Genomic DNA, 24,805 nt, shown 5'->3' with positions numbered 1-24,805 from the left:
CCGACCACCCCCCACCTGCAAGGAGTCAACTCTTCCTGGTTACGTTCGGCCCCGGCACAGACCGTTGACGGGCCGTGCCCAAGCAGCTGTTCTTCTGTGTGAGCTGCACACAGTGAGTGCTGGGAGGCTGTTTAACCGAGGGGGGCATCGCTGCTGGCGAGTCCAATTCTCGCCTCACTTAACAAGTGCATACACACTTACATGTGTACCCACATGTACCCACAGGCACACCCTCGCACACACGTGTATACACAGGCACACCCTCACATGTGTATACACAGGCACACCCTCACACACGTGTATACACAGGCACACCCTCGCACACACATGTATACACAGGCACACCCTCGCACACACGTGTATACACAGGCACACCCTTGCACACACGTGTATACACAGGCACACCCTTGCACACACGTGTATACACAGGCACACCCTCGCACACACGTGTATGCACAGGCACACCCTCGCACACACGTGTATACACAGGCACACCCTCGCACACACGTGTATACACAGGCACACCCTCACACACATGTGTATACACAGGCACACCCTCACACACACGTGTATACACAGGCACACCCTCGCACACACATGTATACACAGGCACACCCTCGCACACACGTGTATACACAGGCACACCCTTGCACACACGTGTATACACAGGCACACCCTCGCACACACGTGTATACACAGGCACACCCTCGCACATCTGTGTATACACAGGCACACCCTCGCACACACGTGTTTACACAGGCACACCCTCGCACACACGTGTATACACAGGCACACCCTCGCACACACGTGTATACACAGGCACACCCTCGCACACACGTGTATACACAGGCACACCCTCGCACACATGTGTATACACAGGCACACCCTCGCACACACATGTATACACAGGCACACCCTCGCACACACGTGTATACACAGGCACACCCTCGCACACACATGTATACACAGGCACACCCTCGCACACATGTATACACAGGCACACACGTGTATACACAGGCACACCCGTGTATACACAGGCACACCCTCGCACACCCGTGTATACACAGGCACACCCTCGCACACACATGTATACACAGGCACACCCTCGCGCACACGTGTATACACAGGCACACCCTCGCACACACGTGTATACACAGGCACACCCGTGTATACACAGGCACACCCTTGCACACACGTGTATACACAGGCACACCCTCGCACACACGTGTATACACAGGCACACCCTCGCACACACGTGTATACACAGGCACACCCGTGTATACACACGCACACCCTAGCACACACGTGTATACACAGGCACACCCTCGCACACACGTGTACACACAGGCACACCCTCGCACACACGTGTATACACAGGCACACCCTCACACACGTGTATACACAGGCACACCCATGCACACACGTGTATACACAGGCACACCCTCGCACACACATGTATACACAGGCACACCCTCGCACACACGTGTATACACAGGCACACCCTCGCACACACGTGTATACACAGGCACACCCTCACACACACGTGCATACACAGGCACACCCTCGCACACACGTGTATACACAGGCACACCCTCGCACACACGTGTATACACAGGCACACCCTCGCACACACATGTATACACAGGCGCACACACGTGTATACACAGGCACACCCGTGTATACACAGGCACACCCTCGCACACACGTGTATACACAGGCACACCCTTGCACACACATGTATACACAGGCACACCCTCGCACACCCGTGTATACACAGGCACACCCTCGCACACACGTGTATACACAGGCACACCCTTGCACACACATGTATACACAGGCACACCTTCGCACACACGTGTATACACAGGCACACCCTCGCACACACGTGTATACACAGGCACACCCGTGTATACACAGGCACACCCTCGCACACACGTGTATACACAGGCACACCCTCGCACACACGTGTATACACAGGCACACCCGTCTATACACAGGCACACCCTCGCACACACATGTATACACAGGCACACCCTCGCACACACGTGTATACACAGGCACACCCGTGTATAAGGCACACCCTCGCACACACGTGTATACACAGGCACACCCTCACACACACGTGTATACACAGGCACACCCTCACACACACGTGTATACACAGGCACACCCTCACACACACGTGTATACACAGGCACACCCATGCAGGTACACACACGCGCTCATTCTCTTTCCATCAGGCAGCTCTCGCTCCCTCCCTGGGCCGAAGGTGCTGAGGCAAACTGCCGTGCTTCTACTGCCACCCTGGTCTGGGGCTGAACTTGGGAGCATCTCCCAGCTGTTCCCAGACTTGACCACCCCAGCGATCATCAAGGGAAGGCGGTTGAATTCCACTTCATGTTATACTTACAGTAACTCAAGACTCAAGCTGACTGAACCTATTTGACATTGTACCAGTTCGAGGGGATCTGGGGGACCCAGTCGAGCAAGTGCCCCCTCTCTGACTGTTTTTATGTTGCACCGGCTCCTGTCCCTCGCGCAGTAAGCTGTGACCTCCCCTCCCGGGGTAAACTTCCTGGGTGTGTCACGGCCGGGGGCTGAGGACCCAGTTTGGGATCTTCCCTATAGATGACCTGACAAACTTTCCTCACGATTGTCACTGTGCAAAACCAATCGGGAGTCAGTGAGCCGACCACAGCAAAGAACCAATACAGCAACAGCTCAGGAACTCCTTACATTGTTAGAGTTTCCTTTTCTTGACTCCTTTGATGAGACTTTTAGTGCTGTTTAGAGTGACAGATATGTGTGTGTGTATCTGCGTTCGTGTGTGGAAAGGGGTTGCGTTAGTTGCATTTTGCGCCACAGAATTGGATGTGTTTAGTTCTGCTCTTTCAGAGTGCACCAGTCAGGGGAATGGGAGAGATTCGTAAGGAACTTCACAGAGTGCGGAACCCACTGGGGCATGCTTCTATAATCAGACGGCTGACTGACTCGGGGGGGTGAGAGTCGTAGATTATTTATTAATGCATCCTTGTGTCTAATGTTACAGTGAAGCAAATGATGAATCTCAACCAGCCTATCCTTCTAATTGACTCCCCACCTCTCAATCTGAAAGCTCATCCAATCGACAGCCAGAGGATCCGGGTGAATTGGAGCCCGCACCTGGGTGAACCGTCAGGGTATAAGGTAAGGCTACGCACCGTGCCAGGGGTACCCGACCCACCAGTCCTGGACACTGCCCACCACATCCAGTGTCAGTTTAGACCATACAGTGTCACCACTGTAAAACCTTTAGACGCTCATCAATATTCACTGTTAAAAACAGAATCTCAGAAGACATTACAGTCTTCCAGTTGGATAAACCAAAGGGAGCACAACAAGGATCGGGCAGGGAGCAAGGGAGAGACCCGGGGCTGGCGTGGGACACATGGGCACGGAGCACTGGAACCGAAAAGTAAAACTGTATAATACCTCGACAGACCAACTGGGCAGCATATCTAACTAGGCAATTTAACTAACATGTGGGATAAGTATCTGGGCAATATAACTAATGTGTGTGGTAAGTATCTGGGCAATATAACTAACGTGTGGGATAAGTATCTGGGCAATATAACTAACACATGGGATAAGTATCTGGGCAACATAACTAATGTGTGTGGTAAGTATCTGGGCAATATAACTAACGTGTGGGATAAGTATCTGGGCAATATAACTAACACATGGGATAAGTATCTGGGCAATATAACTAACACATGGGATAAGTATCTGGGCAATATAACTAACACATGGGATAAGTATCTGGGCAACATAACTAATGTGTGGGATAAGTATCTGGGCAATATAACTAACGTGTGGGATAAGTATCTGGGCAACATAACTAACGTGTGCGATAAGTATCTGGGCAATATAACTAATGTGTGGGATAAGTATCTGGGCAATATAACTAATGTGAGTGGTAAGTACCTGGGCAATATAACTAACGTGTGCGATAAGTATCTGGGCAATATAACTAATGTGTGGGATAAGTATCTGGGCAACATAACTAATGTGTGCGATAAGTATCTGGGCAATATAACTAACGTGTGGGATAAGTATCTGGGCAACATAACTAATGTGTGCGATAAGTATCTGGGCAATATAACTAACGTGTGGGATAAGTATCTGGGCAACATAACTAATGTGTGGGATAAGTATCTGGGCAATATAACTAACGTGTGCGATAAGTATCTGGGCAATATAACTAATGTGTGGGATAAGTATCTGGGCAATATAACTAATGTGTGGGATAAGTATCTGGGCAATATAACTAACGCATGGGATAAGTATCTGGGCAACATAACTAACACATGGGATAAGTATCTGGGCAACATAACTAATGTGTGGGATAAGTATCTGGGCAATATAACTAACGTGTGGGATAAGTATCTGGGCAACATAACTAATGTGTGGGATAAGTATCTGGGCAATATAACTAACGCGTGGGATAAGTATCTGGGCAATATAACTAACGCGTGGGATAAGTATCTGGGCAACATAACTAATGTGTGGGATAAGTATCTGGGCAATATAACTAACACATGGGATAAGTATCTGGGCAATATAACTAACGTGTGGGATAAGTATCTGGGCAACATAACTAACACATGGGATAAGTATCTGGGCAATATAACTAACATGTGGGATAAGTATCTGGGCAACATAACTAATGTGTGGGATAAGTATCTGGGCAATATAACTAACACATGGGATAAGTATCTGGGCAATATAACTAATGTGTGGGATAAGTATCTGGGCAATATAACTAACGCGTGGGATAAGTATCTGGGCAATATAACTAACGCATGGGATAAGTATCTGGGCAATATAACTAACACATGGGATAAGTATCTGGGCAATATAACTAACGCATGGGATAAGTATCTGGGCAATATAACTAACGCGTGGGAGAGTATCTGGGCAATATAACTAACGTGTGGGATAAGTATCTGGGCAATATAACTAATGTGTGGGATAAGTATCTGGGCAATATAACTAATGTGTGGGATAAGTATCTGGGCAATATAACTAACGCGTGGGATAAGTATCTGGGCAATATAACTAACGCATGGGATAAGTATCTGGGCAACATAACTAACACGTGGAATAAGTATCTGGGCAATATAACTAACACATGGGATAAGTATCTGGGCAATATAACTAACGCATGGGATAAGTATCTGGGCAATATAACTAACGCGTGGGAGAGTATCTGGGCAATATAACTAACGTGTGGGATAAGTATCTGGGCAATATAACTAACACGTGGGATAAGTATCTGGGCAATATAACTAATGTGTGGGATAAGTATCTGGGCAATATAACTAACGTGTGGGATAAATGTCTGGGCAATATAACTAACGCGTGGGAGAGTATCTGGGCAATATAACTAACACGTGGGATAAGTATCTGGGCAATATAACTAATGTGTGGGATAAGTATCTGGGCAATATAACTAACGCGTGGGAGAGTATCTGGGCAATGTAACTAACGCATGGGATAAGTATCTGGGCAATATAACTAACGCATGGGATAAGTATCTGGGCAATATAACTAACGTGTGTGATAAGTATCTGGGCAATATAACTAATGTGTGCGATAAATATCTGGGCAATATAACTAACGCATGGGATAAGTATCTGGGCAATATAACTAATGTGTGCGATAAATATCTGGGCAATATAACTAACGTGTGGGATAAGTATCTGGGCAATATAACTAACGTGTGCGATAACTAACATGTGTGATAAGTATCTGGGCAATATAACTAACGCATGGGATAAGTATCTGGGCAATATAACTAACGTGTGGGATAAGTATATGGGCAATATAACTAACGCATGGGATAAGTATCTGGGCAATATAACTAACGCATGGGATAAGTATCTGGGCAATATAACTAACACATGGGATAAGTATCTGGGCAATATAACTAACTTGTGGGATAAGTATCTGGGCAATATAACTAACATGTGGGATAAGTATCTGGGCAATATAACTAACGTGGGATAAGTATCTGGGCAATATAACTAACATGTGGGATAAGTATCTGGGCAATATAACTAACGCATGGGATAAGTATCTGGGCAATATAACTAACGCATGGGATAAGTATCTGGGCAATATAACTAACGTGTGCGATAAGTATCTGGGCAACATAACTAACGCATGGGATAAGTGGGCAATATAACTAACGTGTGGGATAAGTATCTGGGCAATATAACTAACGTGTGGGATAAGTATCTGGGCAATATAACTAACGCATGGGATAAGTATCTGGGCAATATAACTAATGCATGGGATAAGTATCTGGGCAATATAACTAACGTGTGGGATAAGTATCTGGGCAATATAACTAACATGTGGGATAAGTATCTGGGCAATATAACTAACGCATGGGATAAGTATCTGGGCAATATAACTAACGCATGGGATAAGTATCTGGGCAATATAACTAATGTGTGCGATAAGTATCTGGGCAATATAACTAACACGTGGGATAAGTATCTGGGCAATATAACTAACGTGTGGGATAAGTATCTGGGCAATATAACTAACATGTGGGATAAGTATCTGGGCAATATAACTAACGCATGGGATAAGTATCTGGGCAATATAACTAACGCATGGGATAAGTATCTGGGCAATATAACTAATGTGTGCGATAAGTATCTGGGCAATATAACTAACACGTGGGATAAGTATCTGGGCAATATAACTAACGTGTGGGATAAGTATCTGGGCAATATAACTAACATGTGGGATAAGTATCTGGGCAATATAACTAACGCATGGGATAAGTATCTGGGCAATATAACTAACGCATGGGATAAGTATCTGGGCAATATAACTAATGTGTGCGATAAGTATCTGGGCAATATAACTAACGCATGGGATAAGTATCTGGGCAATATAACTAACGTGTGGGATAAGTATCTGGGCAATATAACTAACGTGTGGGATAAGTATCTGGGCAATATAACTAACGTGGGATAAGTATCTGGGCAATATAACTAACGTGTGGGATAAGTATCTGGGCAACATAACTAACGTGGGATAAGTATCTGGGCAATATAACTAACGCATGGGATAAGTATCTGGGCAATATAACTAACGCATGGGATAAGTATCTGGGCAATATAACTAATGTGTGGGATAAGTATCTGGGCAATATAACTAACGTGTGGGATAAGTATCTGGGCAATATAACTAACGTGTGCGATAAGTATCTGGGCAATATAACTAACGTGGGATAAGTATCTGGGCTATATAACTAACGCATGGGATAAGTATCTGGGCAATATAACTAACGCATGGGATAAGTATCTGGGCAATATAACTAATGTGTGGGATAAGTATCTGGGCAATATAACTAACGTGTGGGATAAGTATCTGGGCAATATAACTAACGTGTGCGATAAGTATCTGGGCAATATAACTAATGTGTGGGATAAGTATCTGGGCAATATAACTAACGTGTGCGATAAGTATCTGGGCAATATAACTAACACATGGGATAAGTATCTGGGCAATATAACTAACACATGGGATAAGTATCTGGGCAATATAACTAACGTGTGGGATAAGTATCTGGGCAATATAACTAACGCATGGGATAAGTATCTGGGCAATATAACTAACGCATGGGATAAGTATCTGAGCAATATAACTAACATGTGGGATAAGTATCTGGGCAATATAACTAATGCATGGGATAAGTATCTGGGCAATATAACTAATGTGTGGGATATGTATCTGGGCAACATAACTAACACATGGGATAAGTATCTGGGCAATATAACTAACGTGTGGGATAAGTATCTGGGCAATATAACTAATGCATGGGATAAGTATCTGGGCAATATAACTAATGTGTGGGATATGTATCTGGGCAACATAACTAACACATGGGATAAGTATCTGGGCAATATAACTAACGTGTGGGATAAGTATCTGGGCAACATAACTAACGTGTGGGATAAGTATCTGGGCAATATAACTAATGTGTTGGCTAAGTATCTGGGCAATATAACTAACGTGTGGGATAAGTATCTGGGCAATATAACTAACGCATGGGATAAGTATCTGGGCAATATAACTAATGTGTGCGATAAGTATCTGGGCAATATAACTAATGTGTGGGATAAGTATCTGGGCAATATAACTAACGCATGGGATAAGTATCTGGGCAATATAACTAATGTGTGCGATAAGTATCTGGGCAATATAACTAATGTGTGGGATAAGTATCTGGGCAATATAACTAACGTGTGGGATAAGTATCTGGGCAATATAACTAACGTGTGGGATAAGTATCTTGGCAATATAACTAACGTGTGCGATAAGTATCTGGGCAATATAACTAATGTGTGGGATAAATATCTGGGCAATATAACTAACGTGTGGGATAAGTATCTGGGCAATATAACTAACGTGTGGGATAAGTATCTGGGCAATATAACTAACGTGTGGGATAAATATCTGGGCAATATAACTAACGTGTGGGATAAGTATCTGGGCAATATAACTAACGTGTGGGATAAGTATCTTGGCAATATAACTAACGTATGCGATAAGTATCTGGGCAATATAACTAACGCGTGGGATAAGTATCTGGGCAATATAACTAATGTGTGGGATAAGTATCTGGGCAACATAACTAATGTGTGGGATAAGTATCTGGGCAATATAACTAACGTGTGGGATAAGTATCTGGGCAACATAACTAACGTGTGGGATAAGTATCTGGGCAACATAACTAACACATGGGATAAGTATCTGGGCAATATAACTAACGTGTGGGATAAGTATCTGGGCAATATAACTAACGTGTGGGATAAGTATCTGGGCAATATAACTAATGCGTGGGAGAAGTATCTGGGCAATATAACTAACGTGTGGGATAAGTATCTGGGCAATATAACTAACGTGTGGGATAAGTATCTGGGCAATATAACTAACGTGTGGGATAAGTATCTGGGCAATATAACTAATGTGTGGGATAAGTATCTGGGCAATATAACTAACGCATGGGATAAGTATCTGGGCAATATAACTAACGTGTGGGATAAGTATCTGGGCAATATAACTAACGTGTGGGATAAGTATCTGGGCAATATAACTAACGCGTGGGATAAGTATCTGGGCAATATAGCTAACGCGTGGGATAAGTATCTGGGCAATATAACTAACGCGTGGGATAAGTATCTGGGCAATATAACTAACGCGTGGGATAAGTATCTGGGCAATATAACTAACGTGTGGGATAAGTATCTGGGCAATATAACTAACGTGTGGGATAAGTATCTGGGCAATATAACTAACGTGTGGGATAAGTATCTGGGCAATATAACTAACGCGTGGGATAAGTATCTGGGCAATGTAACTAACGTGTGGGAGAAGTATCTGGGCAATGTAACTAACGTGTGGGATAAGTATCTGGGCAATATAACTAATGTGTGCGATAAATATCTGGGCAATATAACTAACGTGTGGGATAAGTATCTGGGCAATATAACTAACGTGTGCGATAACTAACATGTGTGATAAGTATCTGGGCAATATAACTAACGCATGGGATAAGTATCTGGGCAATATAACTAACGTGTGGGATAAGTATATGGGCAATATAACTAACGCATGGGATAAGTATCTGGGCAATATAACTAACGCATGGGATAAGTATCTGGGCAATATAACTAACACATGGGATAAGTATCTGGGCAATATAACTAACTTGTGGGATAAGTATCTGGGCAATATAACTAACATGTGGGATAAGTATCTGGGCAATATAACTAACGTGGGATAAGTATCTGGGCAATATAACTAACATGTGGGATAAGTATCTGGGCAATATAACTAACGCATGGGATAAGTATCTGGGCAATATAACTAACGCATGGGATAAGTATCTGGGCAATATAACTAACGTGTGCGATAAGTATCTGGGCAACATAACTAACGCATGGGATAAGTGGGCAATATAACTAACGTGTGGGATAAGTATCTGGGCAATATAACTAACGTGTGGGATAAGTATCTGGGCAATATAACTAACGCATGGGATAAGTATCTGGGCAATATAACTAATGCATGGGATAAGTATCTGGGCAATATAACTAACGTGTGGGATAAGTATCTGGGCAATATAACTAACATGTGGGATAAGTATCTGGGCAATATAACTAACGCATGGGATAAGTATCTGGGCAATATAACTAACGCATGGGATAAGTATCTGGGCAATATAACTAATGTGTGCGATAAGTATCTGGGCAATATAACTAACACGTGGGATAAGTATCTGGGCAATATAACTAACGTGTGGGATAAGTATCTGGGCAATATAACTAACATGTGGGATAAGTATCTGGGCAATATAACTAACGCATGGGATAAGTATCTGGGCAATATAACTAACGCATGGGATAAGTATCTGGGCAATATAACTAATGTGTGCGATAAGTATCTGGGCAATATAACTAACACGTGGGATAAGTATCTGGGCAATATAACTAACGTGTGGGATAAGTATCTGGGCAATATAACTAACATGTGGGATAAGTATCTGGGCAATATAACTAACGCATGGGATAAGTATCTGGGCAATATAACTAACGCATGGGATAAGTATCTGGGCAATATAACTAATGTGTGCGATAAGTATCTGGGCAATATAACTAACGCATGGGATAAGTATCTGGGCAATATAACTAACGTGTGGGATAAGTATCTGGGCAATATAACTAACGTGTGGGATAAGTATCTGGGCAATATAACTAACGTGGGATAAGTATCTGGGCAATATAACTAACGTGTGGGATAAGTATCTGGGCAACATAACTAACGTGGGATAAGTATCTGGGCAATATAACTAACGCATGGGATAAGTATCTGGGCAATATAACTAACGCATGGGATAAGTATCTGGGCAATATAACTAATGTGTGGGATAAGTATCTGGGCAATATAACTAACGTGTGGGATAAGTATCTGGGCAATATAACTAACGTGTGCGATAAGTATCTGGGCAATATAACTAACGTGGGATAAGTATCTGGGCTATATAACTAACGCATGGGATAAGTATCTGGGCAATATAACTAACGCATGGGATAAGTATCTGGGCAATATAACTAATGTGTGGGATAAGTATCTGGGCAATATAACTAACGTGTGGGATAAGTATCTGGGCAATATAACTAACGTGTGCGATAAGTATCTGGGCAATATAACTAATGTGTGGGATAAGTATCTGGGCAATATAACTAACGTGTGCGATAAGTATCTGGGCAATATAACTAACACATGGGATAAGTATCTGGGCAATATAACTAACACATGGGATAAGTATCTGGGCAATATAACTAACGTGTGGGATAAGTATCTGGGCAATATAACTAACGCATGGGATAAGTATCTGGGCAATATAACTAACGCATGGGATAAGTATCTGAGCAATATAACTAACATGTGGGATAAGTATCTGGGCAATATAACTAATGCATGGGATAAGTATCTGGGCAATATAACTAATGTGTGGGATATGTATCTGGGCAACATAACTAACACATGGGATAAGTATCTGGGCAATATAACTAACGTGTGGGATAAGTATCTGGGCAATATAACTAATGCATGGGATAAGTATCTGGGCAATATAACTAATGTGTGGGATATGTATCTGGGCAACATAACTAACACATGGGATAAGTATCTGGGCAATATAACTAACGTGTGGGATAAGTATCTGGGCAACATAACTAACGTGTGGGATAAGTATCTGGGCAATATAACTAATGTGTTGGCTAAGTATCTGGGCAATATAACTAACGTGTGGGATAAGTATCTGGGCAATATAACTAACGCATGGGATAAGTATCTGGGCAATATAACTAATGTGTGCGATAAGTATCTGGGCAATATAACTAATGTGTGGGATAAGTATCTGGGCAATATAACTAACGCATGGGATAAGTATCTGGGCAATATAACTAATGTGTGCGATAAGTATCTGGGCAATATAACTAATGTGTGGGATAAGTATCTGGGCAATATAACTAACGTGTGGGATAAGTATCTGGGCAATATAACTAACGTGTGGGATAAGTATCTTGGCAATATAACTAACGTGTGCGATAAGTATCTGGGCAATATAACTAATGTGTGGGATAAATATCTGGGCAATATAACTAACGTGTGGGATAAGTATCTGGGCAATATAACTAACGTGTGGGATAAGTATCTGGGCAATATAACTAACGTGTGGGATAAATATCTGGGCAATATAACTAACGTGTGGGATAAGTATCTGGGCAATATAACTAACGTGTGGGATAAGTATCTTGGCAATATAACTAACGTATGCGATAAGTATCTGGGCAATATAACTAACGCGTGGGATAAGTATCTGGGCAATATAACTAATGTGTGGGATAAGTATCTGGGCAACATAACTAATGTGTGGGATAAGTATCTGGGCAATATAACTAACGTGTGGGATAAGTATCTGGGCAACATAACTAACGTGTGGGATAAGTATCTGGGCAACATAACTAACACATGGGATAAGTATCTGGGCAATATAACTAACGTGTGGGATAAGTATCTGGGCAATATAACTAACGTGTGGGATAAGTATCTGGGCAATATAACTAATGCGTGGGAGAAGTATCTGGGCAATATAACTAACGTGTGGGATAAGTATCTGGGCAATATAACTAACGTGTGGGATAAGTATCTGGGCAATATAACTAACGTGTGGGATAAGTATCTGGGCAATATAACTAATGTGTGGGATAAGTATCTGGGCAATATAACTAACGCATGGGATAAGTATCTGGGCAATATAACTAACGTGTGGGATAAGTATCTGGGCAATATAACTAACGTGTGGGATAAGTATCTGGGCAATATAACTAACGCGTGGGATAAGTATCTGGGCAATATAGCTAACGCGTGGGATAAGTATCTGGGCAATATAACTAACGCGTGGGATAAGTATCTGGGCAATATAACTAACGCGTGGGATAAGTATCTGGGCAATATAACTAACGTGTGGGATAAGTATCTGGGCAATATAACTAACGTGTGGGATAAGTATCTGGGCAATATAACTAACGTGTGGGATAAGTATCTGGGCAATATAACTAACGCGTGGGATAAGTATCTGGGCAATGTAACTAACGTGTGGGAGAAGTATCTGGGCAATGTAACTAACGTGTGGGATAAGTATCTGGGCAATATAACTAACGTGTGGGATAAGTATCTGGGCAATATAACTAACGTGTGGGATAAGTATCTGGGCAATATAACTAACGTGTGGGATAAGTAGCTGGGCAATATCACTTACGCATGGGATAAGTATCTGGGCAATATAACTAACACATGGGATAAGTATCAGGGCAATATAACTAACGTGTGGGATAAGTATCTGGGCAATAAAACTAACGTGTGGGATAAGTATCTGGGCAATATAACTAACACGTGGGATAAGTATCAGGGCAAACATAGAAACATAGAAGGTAGAAGCAGGAGTAGGCCATTCGGCCCTTCGAGCCTGCTCCGCCATTCAATGAGATCATGGCTGATCATCCAAACTCAGTACCCTGTCCCTGCCTTCTCCCCATGTCGCTTGATCCCATTAGCCTCAAGAAACATATCCAACTCTTTCTTGAATGTATTTAATGAACTGGCCTCCACCGCCCTCTGTGGCAGAGAATTCCACAGGTTCACCACTCTCTGGGTGAAGAAATTCCTCCTCATTTCTGTCCTAAATGGCCTACCCCTTATCCTTAGACTGTGACCCCTGGTTCTGGACTCCCCGGCCATCATAAACATCCTTCCTGCATCTAGTCTGTCCAGACCTGACAGAATTTTATAGGTTTCGATGAGATCCCCTCTCAATCTTCTAAACTCCAGTGAGTATAAGCCCAATCGACACAATCTCTCCTCGTACGTCATTCCTGCCATCCCAGGTATCAGCCTGGTGAATCTCCGCTGCACTCCCTCCATGGCAAGAACGTCCTTCCTCAGGTAAGGCGACCAAAACTGCACACAGCACTCAAGGTGCGGTCTCACCAAGGCCCTGTACAACTGCAGCAAGACATCTTTGTTCTTGTACTCGAACCCTCTTGCTACGAAGGCCAACATACCATTTGCCTTCTTAGCCGCCCGCTGCAACTGCATGCTTACCTTCAGCGACTGGTGCACAATAACACCCGGGTCTCTTTGCACTTCCCCTTCTCCCAATCTATTGCCATTCAAATAATAATCTGCCTTCTTGTTTTTGCCACCAAAGTGGATAACCTCACATTTATCCACATTATAGTGCATTTGCCATGTTTCCGCCCAATCACCCAACCTGTCCAAATCGTACTGGAGTTTCACGACATCCTCCTCACAGCTTACCCTCCCACCCAGCTTTGTGTCATCTGCAAATTTGGAGATATTACATCCAATTCCCTCGTCCAGATCATTAATATATATTGTGAACAGCTGGGGTCCTAGGACCGATCCTTGCGGTACCCCACTAGTCACTGCCTGCCACTCGGAAAACGACCCGTTTATTCCAACTCTTTGCTTTCTGTCCGCCAACCAGTTCTCTATCCAAGTCAATACCTTGCCCCCAATCCCTTGTGCCTTAATTTTGCACGCTAATTTCTTATGTGGGACCTTATCGAAAGCCTTCTGAAAGTCCAAATACACCACATCCACTGGTTCTCCCTTATCTATTTTACCAGTTACATCCTCAAAAAATTCCAGTAGATTAGTCAAGCATGATTTACCTTTTGTAAATCCATGTTGACTTTGTCCGATCCTGTCACTGCTTTCCAAGTGCTCTGCTATTACATCTTTTATAATAGACTCTAGCATTTTCCCCACTACCGATGTCAGGCTTACCGGTCTATAATTCCCCGATTTTTCTCTACCACCTTTTTTGAATAGTGGGGTAACATTAGCTACCCGCCAATCCATGGGTACTGTTCCAGAGTCTATCGAGTTCTGGAAGATGACCAGCAATGCATCTACTATCTCTAGGGCCACTTCCTTAAGTACCCTGGGATGTAGACCATCAGGCCCTGGGGATTTATCGGCCTTCAGTCCCATCAATTTTCCTAACGTGTGGGATAAGTATCTGGGCAATATAACTAACACGTGGGATAAGTATCTGGGCAATATAACTAACGTGTGATAAGTATCTGGGCAATATAACTAACTGGCCATGGTTTTTTCCAGCTGAAGTATTGGCCTGAAGATGACGAGTTTGCCTCTAAGATCATAGACACAAAGAATACGTCTGTCGAGCTCACCAATCTCCACCCGGGCTGTGACTATGCAATGGACGTGCTGGCCTACAACGTTGTGGGCTCTGGTCCCCGCTCCAACATCGCTCGCTGCCGCACTCCGGATGACTGTAAGTCAGGTTTGAGCTACACTACGCGGGTGTTTTGGGATGGGTCTGAGCTCTGCACCTGTACTGGGAGCAGGGTCTGTGAGGACCGAGGATTTCTCCTTGTCCACATGACTCTCATTAATCCAACCAACCTCTGATCTTAGGCCCCATTTTTTTAGTCACTTTTTTTATCTGTTAGCATTCTCGACCTCCCTGCTCCTTTGGAAGACTCCCTCTCTGTTTTTTGGGGTACGGTAGTGTAGTGGTCAGTGGTAACATAAATGGCATTGAACAATTATAAAGGTCTTATAAACGATTATTTCAGTGTATGAGCCATGTGACAACTCAGAAACTAGCTTCTCGTGCATTCGCTGGCGCGAGGTCTAGTATAATAGTCAAGTGCTGTTTACAATCCGTAAGAACTGAATCTCCTCTTCTCCTTTTCCCACCCCAGCCATGCCGGGGGAGGGTGGCTGGATGGAAGGGGAAGGGGTGGAGTTGGGTGGGGAGAGGATGAGTGTTGAGGTCAGAGCTTGCTGCAGGCGAGTTCCTGGATTGCAACTCTTATCAATGTCTCGCGCTCATCCTCACACGCTCACTCACTGACCCACTCTTTCATGTTCCCTCACACTCACTCTCACACTCACTCTCAAACTTGCTCTCACTCTCACACACTGACACAACAATTGTCAGCCTGGATTATGGACTCTTTCAGAGTGCACCATTCAGGGAAACGGGAGAGATTCGTACGGACTTGAACCCACAACCTTCTGACTCGGATGCGAGAGTGCTACCCACTGAGCCACGGCTGACACTGGAACATGGAACAAAAGTGCCAATGTCTGCAGGGTCCGCCGGTCTCTCTACTGGTGTGGCCACCAGCTCATGCGCAGTGAGCTGGCTGCCCTGAGGCTGTGATGGTTGGGTGCTGTTTCTTTTGTTTCAATTGGAAGAGGAGAACCTTTCATGGGGATGTAGATAAAAATGGTACAAACTCCAAGGTAGCAGCAAAGGCTTGCTCCCCATCGAGCCATCCTTCCTTAGTCAGTGGATGCACCAGCAGGGTAAAAAAATCCAAGGTCTTTTGTTAACGTGTCCTGCTCTCTGACGTTACAGTAACTCAAGCAACGATTCCCCTCAAACAAGGCGCCATCTCGATTGACTCCCCGCCCGCCAGTGTCAAAGCTCAGCCAATCGACAGCAAGAGAATCCGCATGAATTGGATCCCACCGCCTGGCCGGCCAACAGGATACAAGGTAATGGATCACCGACCATCAGCAGCAAGCCTATTGGCTAGAGTGTGAGCAGCAAGGCTGTTGGTTAGGATGTGAGCAGCAAGGCTATTGGTTAGGATGTGAGCAGCAAGGCCATTGGTTAGGGTGAGAGCAGCAAGGCTATTGGTTAGGATGTGAGCAGCAAGGCTATTGGTTAGGATGTGAGCAGCAAGGCTATTGGTTAGGATGTGAGCAGCAAGGCTATTGGTTAGGATGTGAGCAGCAAGGCTATTGGTTAGGATGTGAGCAGCAAGGCTATTGGTTAGGATGTGAGCAGCAAGGCTATTGGTTAGGATGTGAGCAGCAAGGCCATTGGTTAGAGTGTGAGCAACAAGGCCATTGGTTAGGGTGTGAGCAGCAAGGCCATTGGTTAGGGTGTGAGCAGCAAGCCCATTGGTTAGGGTGAGAGCAGCAAGGCCATTGGTTAGGGTGTGAGCAGCAAGGCCATTGGTTAGAGTGTGAGCAGCAAGGCCATTGGTTAGAGTGTGAGCAGCAAGCCCATTGGTTAGAGTGTGAGCAGCAAGACTATTGGTTAGAGTGTGAGCAGCAAGACTATTGGTTAGGGTGTGAGCAGCAAGCCCATTGGTTAGAGTGTGAGCAGCAAGGCCATTGGTTAGAGTGTGAGCAGCAAGACTATTGGTTAGGGTGTGAGCAGCAAGGCCATTGGTTAAAGTGTGAGCAGCAAGCCCATTGGTTAGAGTGTGAGCAGCAAGCCCATTGGTTAGGGTGTGAGCAGCAAGCCCATTGGTTAGAGTGTGAGCAGCAAGACTATTGGTTAGAGTGTGAGCAGCAAGGCCATTGGTTAGAGTGTGAGCAGCAAGCCCATTGGTTAGGATGTGAGCAGCAAGCCCATTGGTTAGGGTGTGAGCAGCAAGGCCATTGGTTAGGATGTGAGCAGCAAGGCCATTGGTTAGGGTGTGAGCAGCAAGGCCATTGGTTAGGGTGAGAGCAGCAAGGCCATTGGTTAGGATGTGAGCAGCAAGGCCATTGGTTAGGGTGTGAGCAGCAAGGCCATTGGTTAGGATGTGAGCAGCAAGGCCATTGGTTAGGATGTGAGCAGCAAGGCCATTGGTTAGGGTGTGAGCAGCAAGGCCATTGGTTAGGGTGAGAGCAGCAAGGCCATTGGTTAGGATGTGAGCAGCAAGGCCATTGGTTAGGATGTGAGCAGCAAGGCCATTGGTTAGGGTGTGAGCAGCAAGGCCATTGGTTAGGGTGAGAGCAGCAAGGCCATTGGTTAGAGTGTGAGCAGCAAGACTATTGGTTAGAGTGTGAGCAGCAAGGCCATTGGTTAGAGTGTGAGCAGCAAGGCCATTGGTTAGAGTGTGAGCAGCAAGGCCATTGGTTAGAGTGTGAGCAGCAAGACTATTGGTTAGAGTGTGAGCAGCAAGGCCATTGGTTAGAGTGTGAGCAGCAAGGCCATTGGTTAGAGTGTGAGCAGCAAGACTATTGGTTAGAGTGTGAGCAGCAAGACTATTGGTTAGAGTGTGAGCAGCAAGGCCATTGGTTAGAGTGTGAGCAGCAAGGCCATTGGTTAGAGTGTGAGCAGCAAGACTATTGGTTAGAGTGTGAGCAGCAAGGCCATTGGTTAGAGTGTGAGCAGCAAGGCCATTGGTTAGAGTGTGAGCAGCAAGCCCATTGGTTAGAGTGTGAGCAGCAAGGCCATTGGTTAGAGTGTGAGCAGCAAGACTATTGGTTAGAGTGTGAGCAGCAAGCCCATTGGTTAGAGTGTGAGCAGCAAGACTATTGGTTAGAGTGTGAGCAGCAAGCCCATTGGTTAGAGTGTGAGCAGCAAGGCCATTGGTTAGGGTGTGAGCAGCAAGGCCATTGGTTCAGGTGTGAGCAGCAAGGCCATTGGTTAGAGTGTGAGCAGCAAGGCCATTGGTTAGAGTGTGAGCAGCAAGGCTATTGGTTCAGGTGTGAGTGAGAGGTATCAAACTCGGAGACCATTGAGAAATACTAGAGAGAGCTGTTGTCTTCTGTGCCAGGAATCAGAGTTCTGGATACAGAAACTTCACTTATAGATTTATTAGAGGTGATGATACTCACGGAGAACACGTGCGGTGATGCGAGGGCTGCGGAGGAGCTCTGTAGCGAGGTTGCCAACCCTCGATCTCCCGAACCTCCTGTGACAATAAATTACACCGCCAACTACAGACCATTACCTCATACCTCTTCCATGACCTTCACCCTTTGATTACATTAGCTGAGCGTTCCAAAGACTCACTCTCTCTGTTGTACCAATGGGCGATAACTCCATGGTGGACTTATCATAAGCTGTCTGTCTCCTTACATCTTACAGAAGAGGTAAATACATCACTAAGACGGATAAATTTAAGTAGCAGAAGGTTAGAACTACATTTTTAAAAATTATTATTCATTCTCGGGATGTGGGCATCGCTGGCAAGGCCAGCATTTATTGCCCATCCCTAGTTGCCCTCGAGAAGGTGGCTTGTTAGGCCACTTCGGAGGAAGGTTAAGAGTCAAACTGGAGTTGACTGGAGTCACATATAGACCCAGACCGGGTAAGGATGGCTGGTTTCCTTCCCTAAAGGACGTTAGTAAACCAGTTGGGTTTTTACGAATACTCCGACTGCTTCACGGTCACTTTTACTGAGACCAGATTTTTCAAACTGAATTCCAATTCTCAAACTGCGATGGTGGGATTTGAACTCACGTTCTCTGCATTGCTGGTCTAGTAACATAACCATGACAATACCGGACCCACATATTTACAGAACAGAAACCTATCTTTAATGACACTAGTCGGTACTTGGGGCCTTGACAGTCTGAGCTTATTGTTGACATTTCTCAGATACTGCTTGTTTTAACTTCAGGAAACTTTGTGCTATCCGGCACCGACGGGACCGAGCTGTTGCCGTTCCCTCAAAACTGCCGGACAAACCAGCGCTGATGTTGAAACATACGGAGCTTTTCATCTCCGTATCTGACAACAAACACTGTTGCTTAGCAACAGCTTCTAAACAGTCGGCCCGTACTCTGGAAGCATCTCTCTGAAGCTGTTGCTAAGCTACAGAGACTTTGCAGAGCCTGACTGTTGGAAAAAAAAGCCACGAGAAGAAAAAAAACCTAACAAAACGGCTCCTGATTTTTGCCAGTGGCTCGAGCTTGCTGGACATTTAGCCTCCGGATAACACAAAGTTTCCTGTATAAAATGGAGTCCTCAACACAAAATGGAGTCCAGACACAAGCTAACGTAACACAGCTTCTGTAACAGAGACGGTCACCTGGAGTTTCTCCAGGGCTCCTCCCGCTGCGGGGCCATTACTTTGGCGGAAATCCCCTTTAGGTCGAATTTCAGGCAAAGTTAGAGTGGTGGAGTGGGAGAATTTCCGAGGAAATTCCTGCCAATGGTCACTCTTCTGGTGGCATATCAATAACTTCAGACCTTGCATCGCCTTTCCACGCGCCACATCTGGGCCTCGAAGCCCAGGAAACTCGGCACCATTTGCGATTAATATTTCTTGCTGGAGGTTTGGAACGGGCCGATCTTGGCGCTAAATCCTAAATCAGAACAGCAAAATCTGTTAACATCAGCAACGTGAAATAAATGCAAATGAACTAGAACGGGGATTTAAAATTTATGTGTGGCCTTCAAAGTTTCATGGTACATCCCGTGTGGGTCCCCCCACCTCCCGAAGTTCCATGGTATGTCCCTTGTGGCCCCCCTGACATTCCATGGTACATCCTGTATGCCCCCCTGACGTTCCATGGTACATCCTGTGTGCCCCCCCCCCCCGTCCCCGCCACCCCCCAACGCTCCATGGTTCATCCCATGTGGCCCACAAAGACAAATAGCTTGAAGTCTCCTGACGTCCATCAATTTCCCTCTTTCAAACACTGGTGCCTGGTGAGTATCTCTATATATTATATAACATAATAAGGGTCATGGTAAGGTATCTGCCCCCTTTACTAAAGGAGTTGACTAGAGAAACTGAGATTGTTCTCCTTAGAGCAGAGAACATTAAGGGGCGATTTAATAGAAGTGTTCAAAATCATGAGGGGTTTGATAGAGTAGATGGGGAGAAACTCGGGTGACTGTCTGTGTGGAGTTTGCACATTCTCCCCGTGTTTGCGTGGGTTTTCTCCGGGTGCTCCGGTTTCCTCCCACAGTCCAAAGATGTGCGGGTTAGGTTGATTGGCTATGATAAATTGACCCTTAGTGTTAGGGGGATTAAATACGTGGGATTACGGGGATAGGGTGGGATATGTGTTGGTGTAGGGGTTACGAGGATCGGGTGGGATGTGTGTCGGTGCAGGCTCGATGGGCCGAAATGGCCTCTATCTGCACTGTGGGGTTTCTGTGTGTCTGTGTGTGTGTATCCAGTGGCAGGAGGGTCGGTAACCAGAGGACACAGATTTAAGGTGATTGACAAAAAATCCAGAGGGGGAGATGAGGAGAATTTTTTTACGCAGTGAGTTGCTGTGATCTGGAATGCGCTGCCTGAAAGGGCAGTGGAAGCAGATTCAATAGTAACTTTCAAAAGGGGGAATTCGATAAATACTTGGAAAAGAAAAATGTGCAGGGCTATGGGGAAAGAGCAGGGGGAGTGAGACTAATTGGAGAGCTCTTTCAAAGAGCCGGCACAGGCACGATGGGCCGAATGGCCTCCTTCTGTGAAGTAAGATTCTATGAGTTTGCTCTGGTTGTATGAACAGTTTGATTGATGCTGTGGCCATTTGAATGCCAACAATGGCCAACGTTTTCAAAAGGCCCTTCGATAAGGTACAACACAGTAGGCTCATGACAAAGGTTAGGGCATGTGGAGTCAGGGGACAAATAGCTGAGTGGATAGCAAATTGGCTAAAAATATAGAAAGCAGAGCGATGGGGTAATTATTCAGATTGGAGGAAGGTAGAAAGTGGTGTTCCACAAGGACCAGTGCTGGGACCACTGTTATTCATAATTTATATTAATGATTTGGACTTAGGTATAAGTAACTCAATATCAACATTTGCAGATGAAACCAAACTGGGGGGGCGGGGGGGTCTAGATAACACTGAGGAAGAATGCAACACAACTCAATACAAGCAGACATTAGAAAACTTGCAAGCTGGCCACCAAACTCCAAACTCTTGGCCTGAACACTTCCCTCTGCAACTGGACCCTGGACTTCCTAACAAACAGACCCCAGTCTGTCAAATTAGGTAACCACACCTCCCCCCCCTGACCCTGAACACGGGGGCCCCACAAGGATGTGTGCTGAGCCCCCTCCTCTACTCCCTCTTCACCCACGACTGTGTGGCTGTTAATGGTTCCAACACCATCATCAAGTTTCCGGATGACACCACAGTAGTAGGCCAGATCACCAACAACGATGAGTCAGCCTACAGGGAGGAGGTCCAGCATCTCGTGAAGTGGTGCGCCGACAACAACCTGGCCCTTAACACCAAGAAAACAAAGGAAATAATCGTGGACTTCAGGAAGTCCAAAGGCGGAAGTCACACCCCCATCCACATCAATGGGGCGGAGGTGGAAAGGGTGGCCAGCTTTAAGTTCCTCGGAGTCCACATCACGGGAGACCTCTCCTGGTCCCTCAACACCTCCTCTCTGGTGAAGAAGGCCCAGCAGCGCCTATATTTCTTGAGGAGGCTGAAGGGATGTAATCTGTCACCCCTGATCCTCTCTAACTTCTACCGCTGCACTATAGAGAGCATCCTGACAAACTGTATCATGGTATGGTATGGCAGCTGTAGCTCCCATGACCAGAAAGCCCTGCAGCGGGTAGTCAAAACTGCCCAACGCATTACCGGCACCCGGCTACCGACCATAGAGCATATATATCAGAAACGCTGCCTACGGAGGGCACGGTCCATCATCAAAGACCCTACCCACCCCAGCCACAGTCTGTTCGCCCTCCTACCATCTGGAAGACGCTACAGATGCATTCGCACCCGTACGACCAGATTTAGGAACAGCTTCTTTCCCAGGGCTGTCATCCTACTGAACTCCACAAATAAACACTAAAGCCTGCACATCTGCCAATGCACTTTATTATGGTCATATTTATGCTAATATACTGCAAGCCAAATGTATAAATGTATGTTGAATGTTTAAGTGTCCTAATCCAAATTGTACACTCTCGGGAGCCGCAAGCCTACATTTCGTTGTACTGCACTTGTGCACTAACAATGACAATAAAAGTTGATTTGATTTGATTTGATTAAGTGGCAAATGAACTTTAACATAGATAAATGTGAGGTGATGCACTTTGGTAGGAAAAACAGAAACATCCACCCACACCTTAGAGAATAAGAAACTGAATGGGGTGGAAGAGCAAAGGGATCTCGGGATACAGGTGAACAAATCATTAAAGGCAGCATCGCAAGTCAGGAAAACAATTAAAAATACTAACAAAGGCCTGGGATTTATTTCGAGGGGTATAGAATTCAAAAGTAATGACGTTATGTTGAACTTGTACAGGACCCTGGTCAGGCCGCACTTCTGTGCTCAGCTCTGGTCTCCATACTATAAAAAGGACCAAGAAGCACTGGAGAAAGTGCCAAAAAAGATTTATAAGGATGATCCCAGAACTGAGAGATTACCACTATCGGGAAAGATTGAACAGGTTGGGGCTTTTTCTTTAGAAAAGAGAAAACTTAGAGGTGATCTGACAGATAGAGGTCATTAAAATGATGAATGGGTTGGGCGGGGTAGATGGAGAGAGAATGTTTCCACTTGTGGGAGAATCCAAAACTAGGGGCCATAAATACAAGATAGTGACTAATAAATCCAATAGGGAAGTAAGGAGAAATTTCTTTATTCCGAGAGTGGTTAGAATGTGGCACTCGCTACCACAGGAAGTGGCTGAGGCAAATAGCTTAGATGGTTTCAAAAGGAAACTAGACGAGGACATGAGAGAAAAAGGAATAGAAAGATGTGCTGAAAGGCTGAGATGAGGGAGATGGAATGGGAGGAGACTCGTGGAGTATAAACACCAGCACTGACTAGTTGGGCCGAATGGTCTGTTTCTGTGCTGTAGATTCTGTGTAATTCTATGAAATGGCCAATGCCATCATCCCAGGGAAGCTGGATGGATCAGGTGAGATAACCAGGGGCTCCTTCTTGTGCAGGTGACCTATTGGATTGAAGGGGATGAGAGTTCTTCTCAAGTCATAAACACAACCACGCCCTCTGCCGATCTCACCAATCTCTACCCGTACTGTGACTACGAGATGAACGTCTTTGCCTACAACGCTTTGGGTGCTGGTCCCCGCTCCGAGATCGTTAGGTGTCGCACTCCAGAAGACTGTAAGTTACCTCTGAACGACATTAAGAAATAACTTGCATTTATTTAACACCTTTCATAACCTCAGGAGGTCCCAAAGCACCTTGCAGACAATGAAGTACTTTTTGAAGTGTAGTCACTGTTGTAATGTAGGAAACGCGGCAGCCAATTTGCGCACAGCAAGCTCCCACAAACAGCAATGTGATAATGAGCAGATAATCTGCTTTAGTGATGTTAGTTGAGGGATAAATATTGGCCAGGACACCGGGGAGAACTCCGCTGCTTTTCTTTGAAATAGTGCCATGGGATCTTTTACAGCCACCTGCGAGGGCAGACGGGACCTCGGTTTAAGATCTCATCCGAAAGATAAAATTAGCTCCTGGCGCTGCTCATTTTTTGCCTGTATGCAGATTACACGGGGGATTCTGGCGGGAGACGTGCAGAGACCCAATTTCTGGAAGTGCCTTGTAAGGCGCAGAACCTCTGACGGCGGGGGAGGGGGCGGGGCTTTCCTAAGGCAGGAGTTGCTGCCCCTTCTCTGCAGTCTTTGTGCAGTGGTCGTCCCGCCAAGGCTGTGGAGGTGTACCGATCTCCACGGTGGCCTATGCCCACCCCACCGCTGGAATCCAGGCCTGGCAAGTGGCTTGGCTTCTTTTCTCCGCTACCAACCGTCTCATTCAACCCCTCTCCCCTGCTTCCTCCACCCTCACCTCCAGCCTGCCGTTTTCTACCCATTGATTTCAGTGGGTGTGAATTCACAGATATTGCGCCAGCAACTTTCCTGTCTACACTGACATCGAGTGAGATACCTCACTCGGAATGAGGATTTGGATCATCTGCCCTCATATTCC

General features: G+C 45.3%; 1 protein-coding gene across 3 annotated transcripts in view; it reads left to right on the top strand.

Moving 5' to 3' along the window:
- The window catches only part of itgb4 (integrin, beta 4), a 181,584-nt gene that overhangs the window by 115,310 nt on the left and 41,469 nt on the right, over nt 1-24,805 (top strand). For all 3 annotated transcript variants that reach the window (XM_085963248.1, XM_085963247.1, XM_085963246.1), the window contains exons 28-31: nt 3,050-3,186; nt 15,277-15,454; nt 16,550-16,689; nt 23,800-23,977. In XM_085963248.1, the coding sequence (XP_085819374.1) occupies nt 3,050-3,186; nt 15,277-15,454; nt 16,550-16,689; nt 23,800-23,977 (633 nt within the window). The remainder of the gene's footprint in view (nt 1-3,049; nt 3,187-15,276; nt 15,455-16,549; nt 16,690-23,799; nt 23,978-24,805) is intronic.

The sequence above is a fragment of the Somniosus microcephalus genome, chromosome 21 (assembly GCF_052327205.1).
Source record: "Somniosus microcephalus isolate GS21.2 chromosome 21, FLI_Smic_1.0, whole genome shotgun sequence".
NCBI classification, from domain to species: Eukaryota; Metazoa; Chordata; class Chondrichthyes; order Squaliformes; family Somniosidae; genus Somniosus; species Somniosus microcephalus.
The sequence above is the reverse complement of the archived record's forward strand: the minus strand, read 5'-3'. Positions and strand labels throughout refer to the sequence as shown.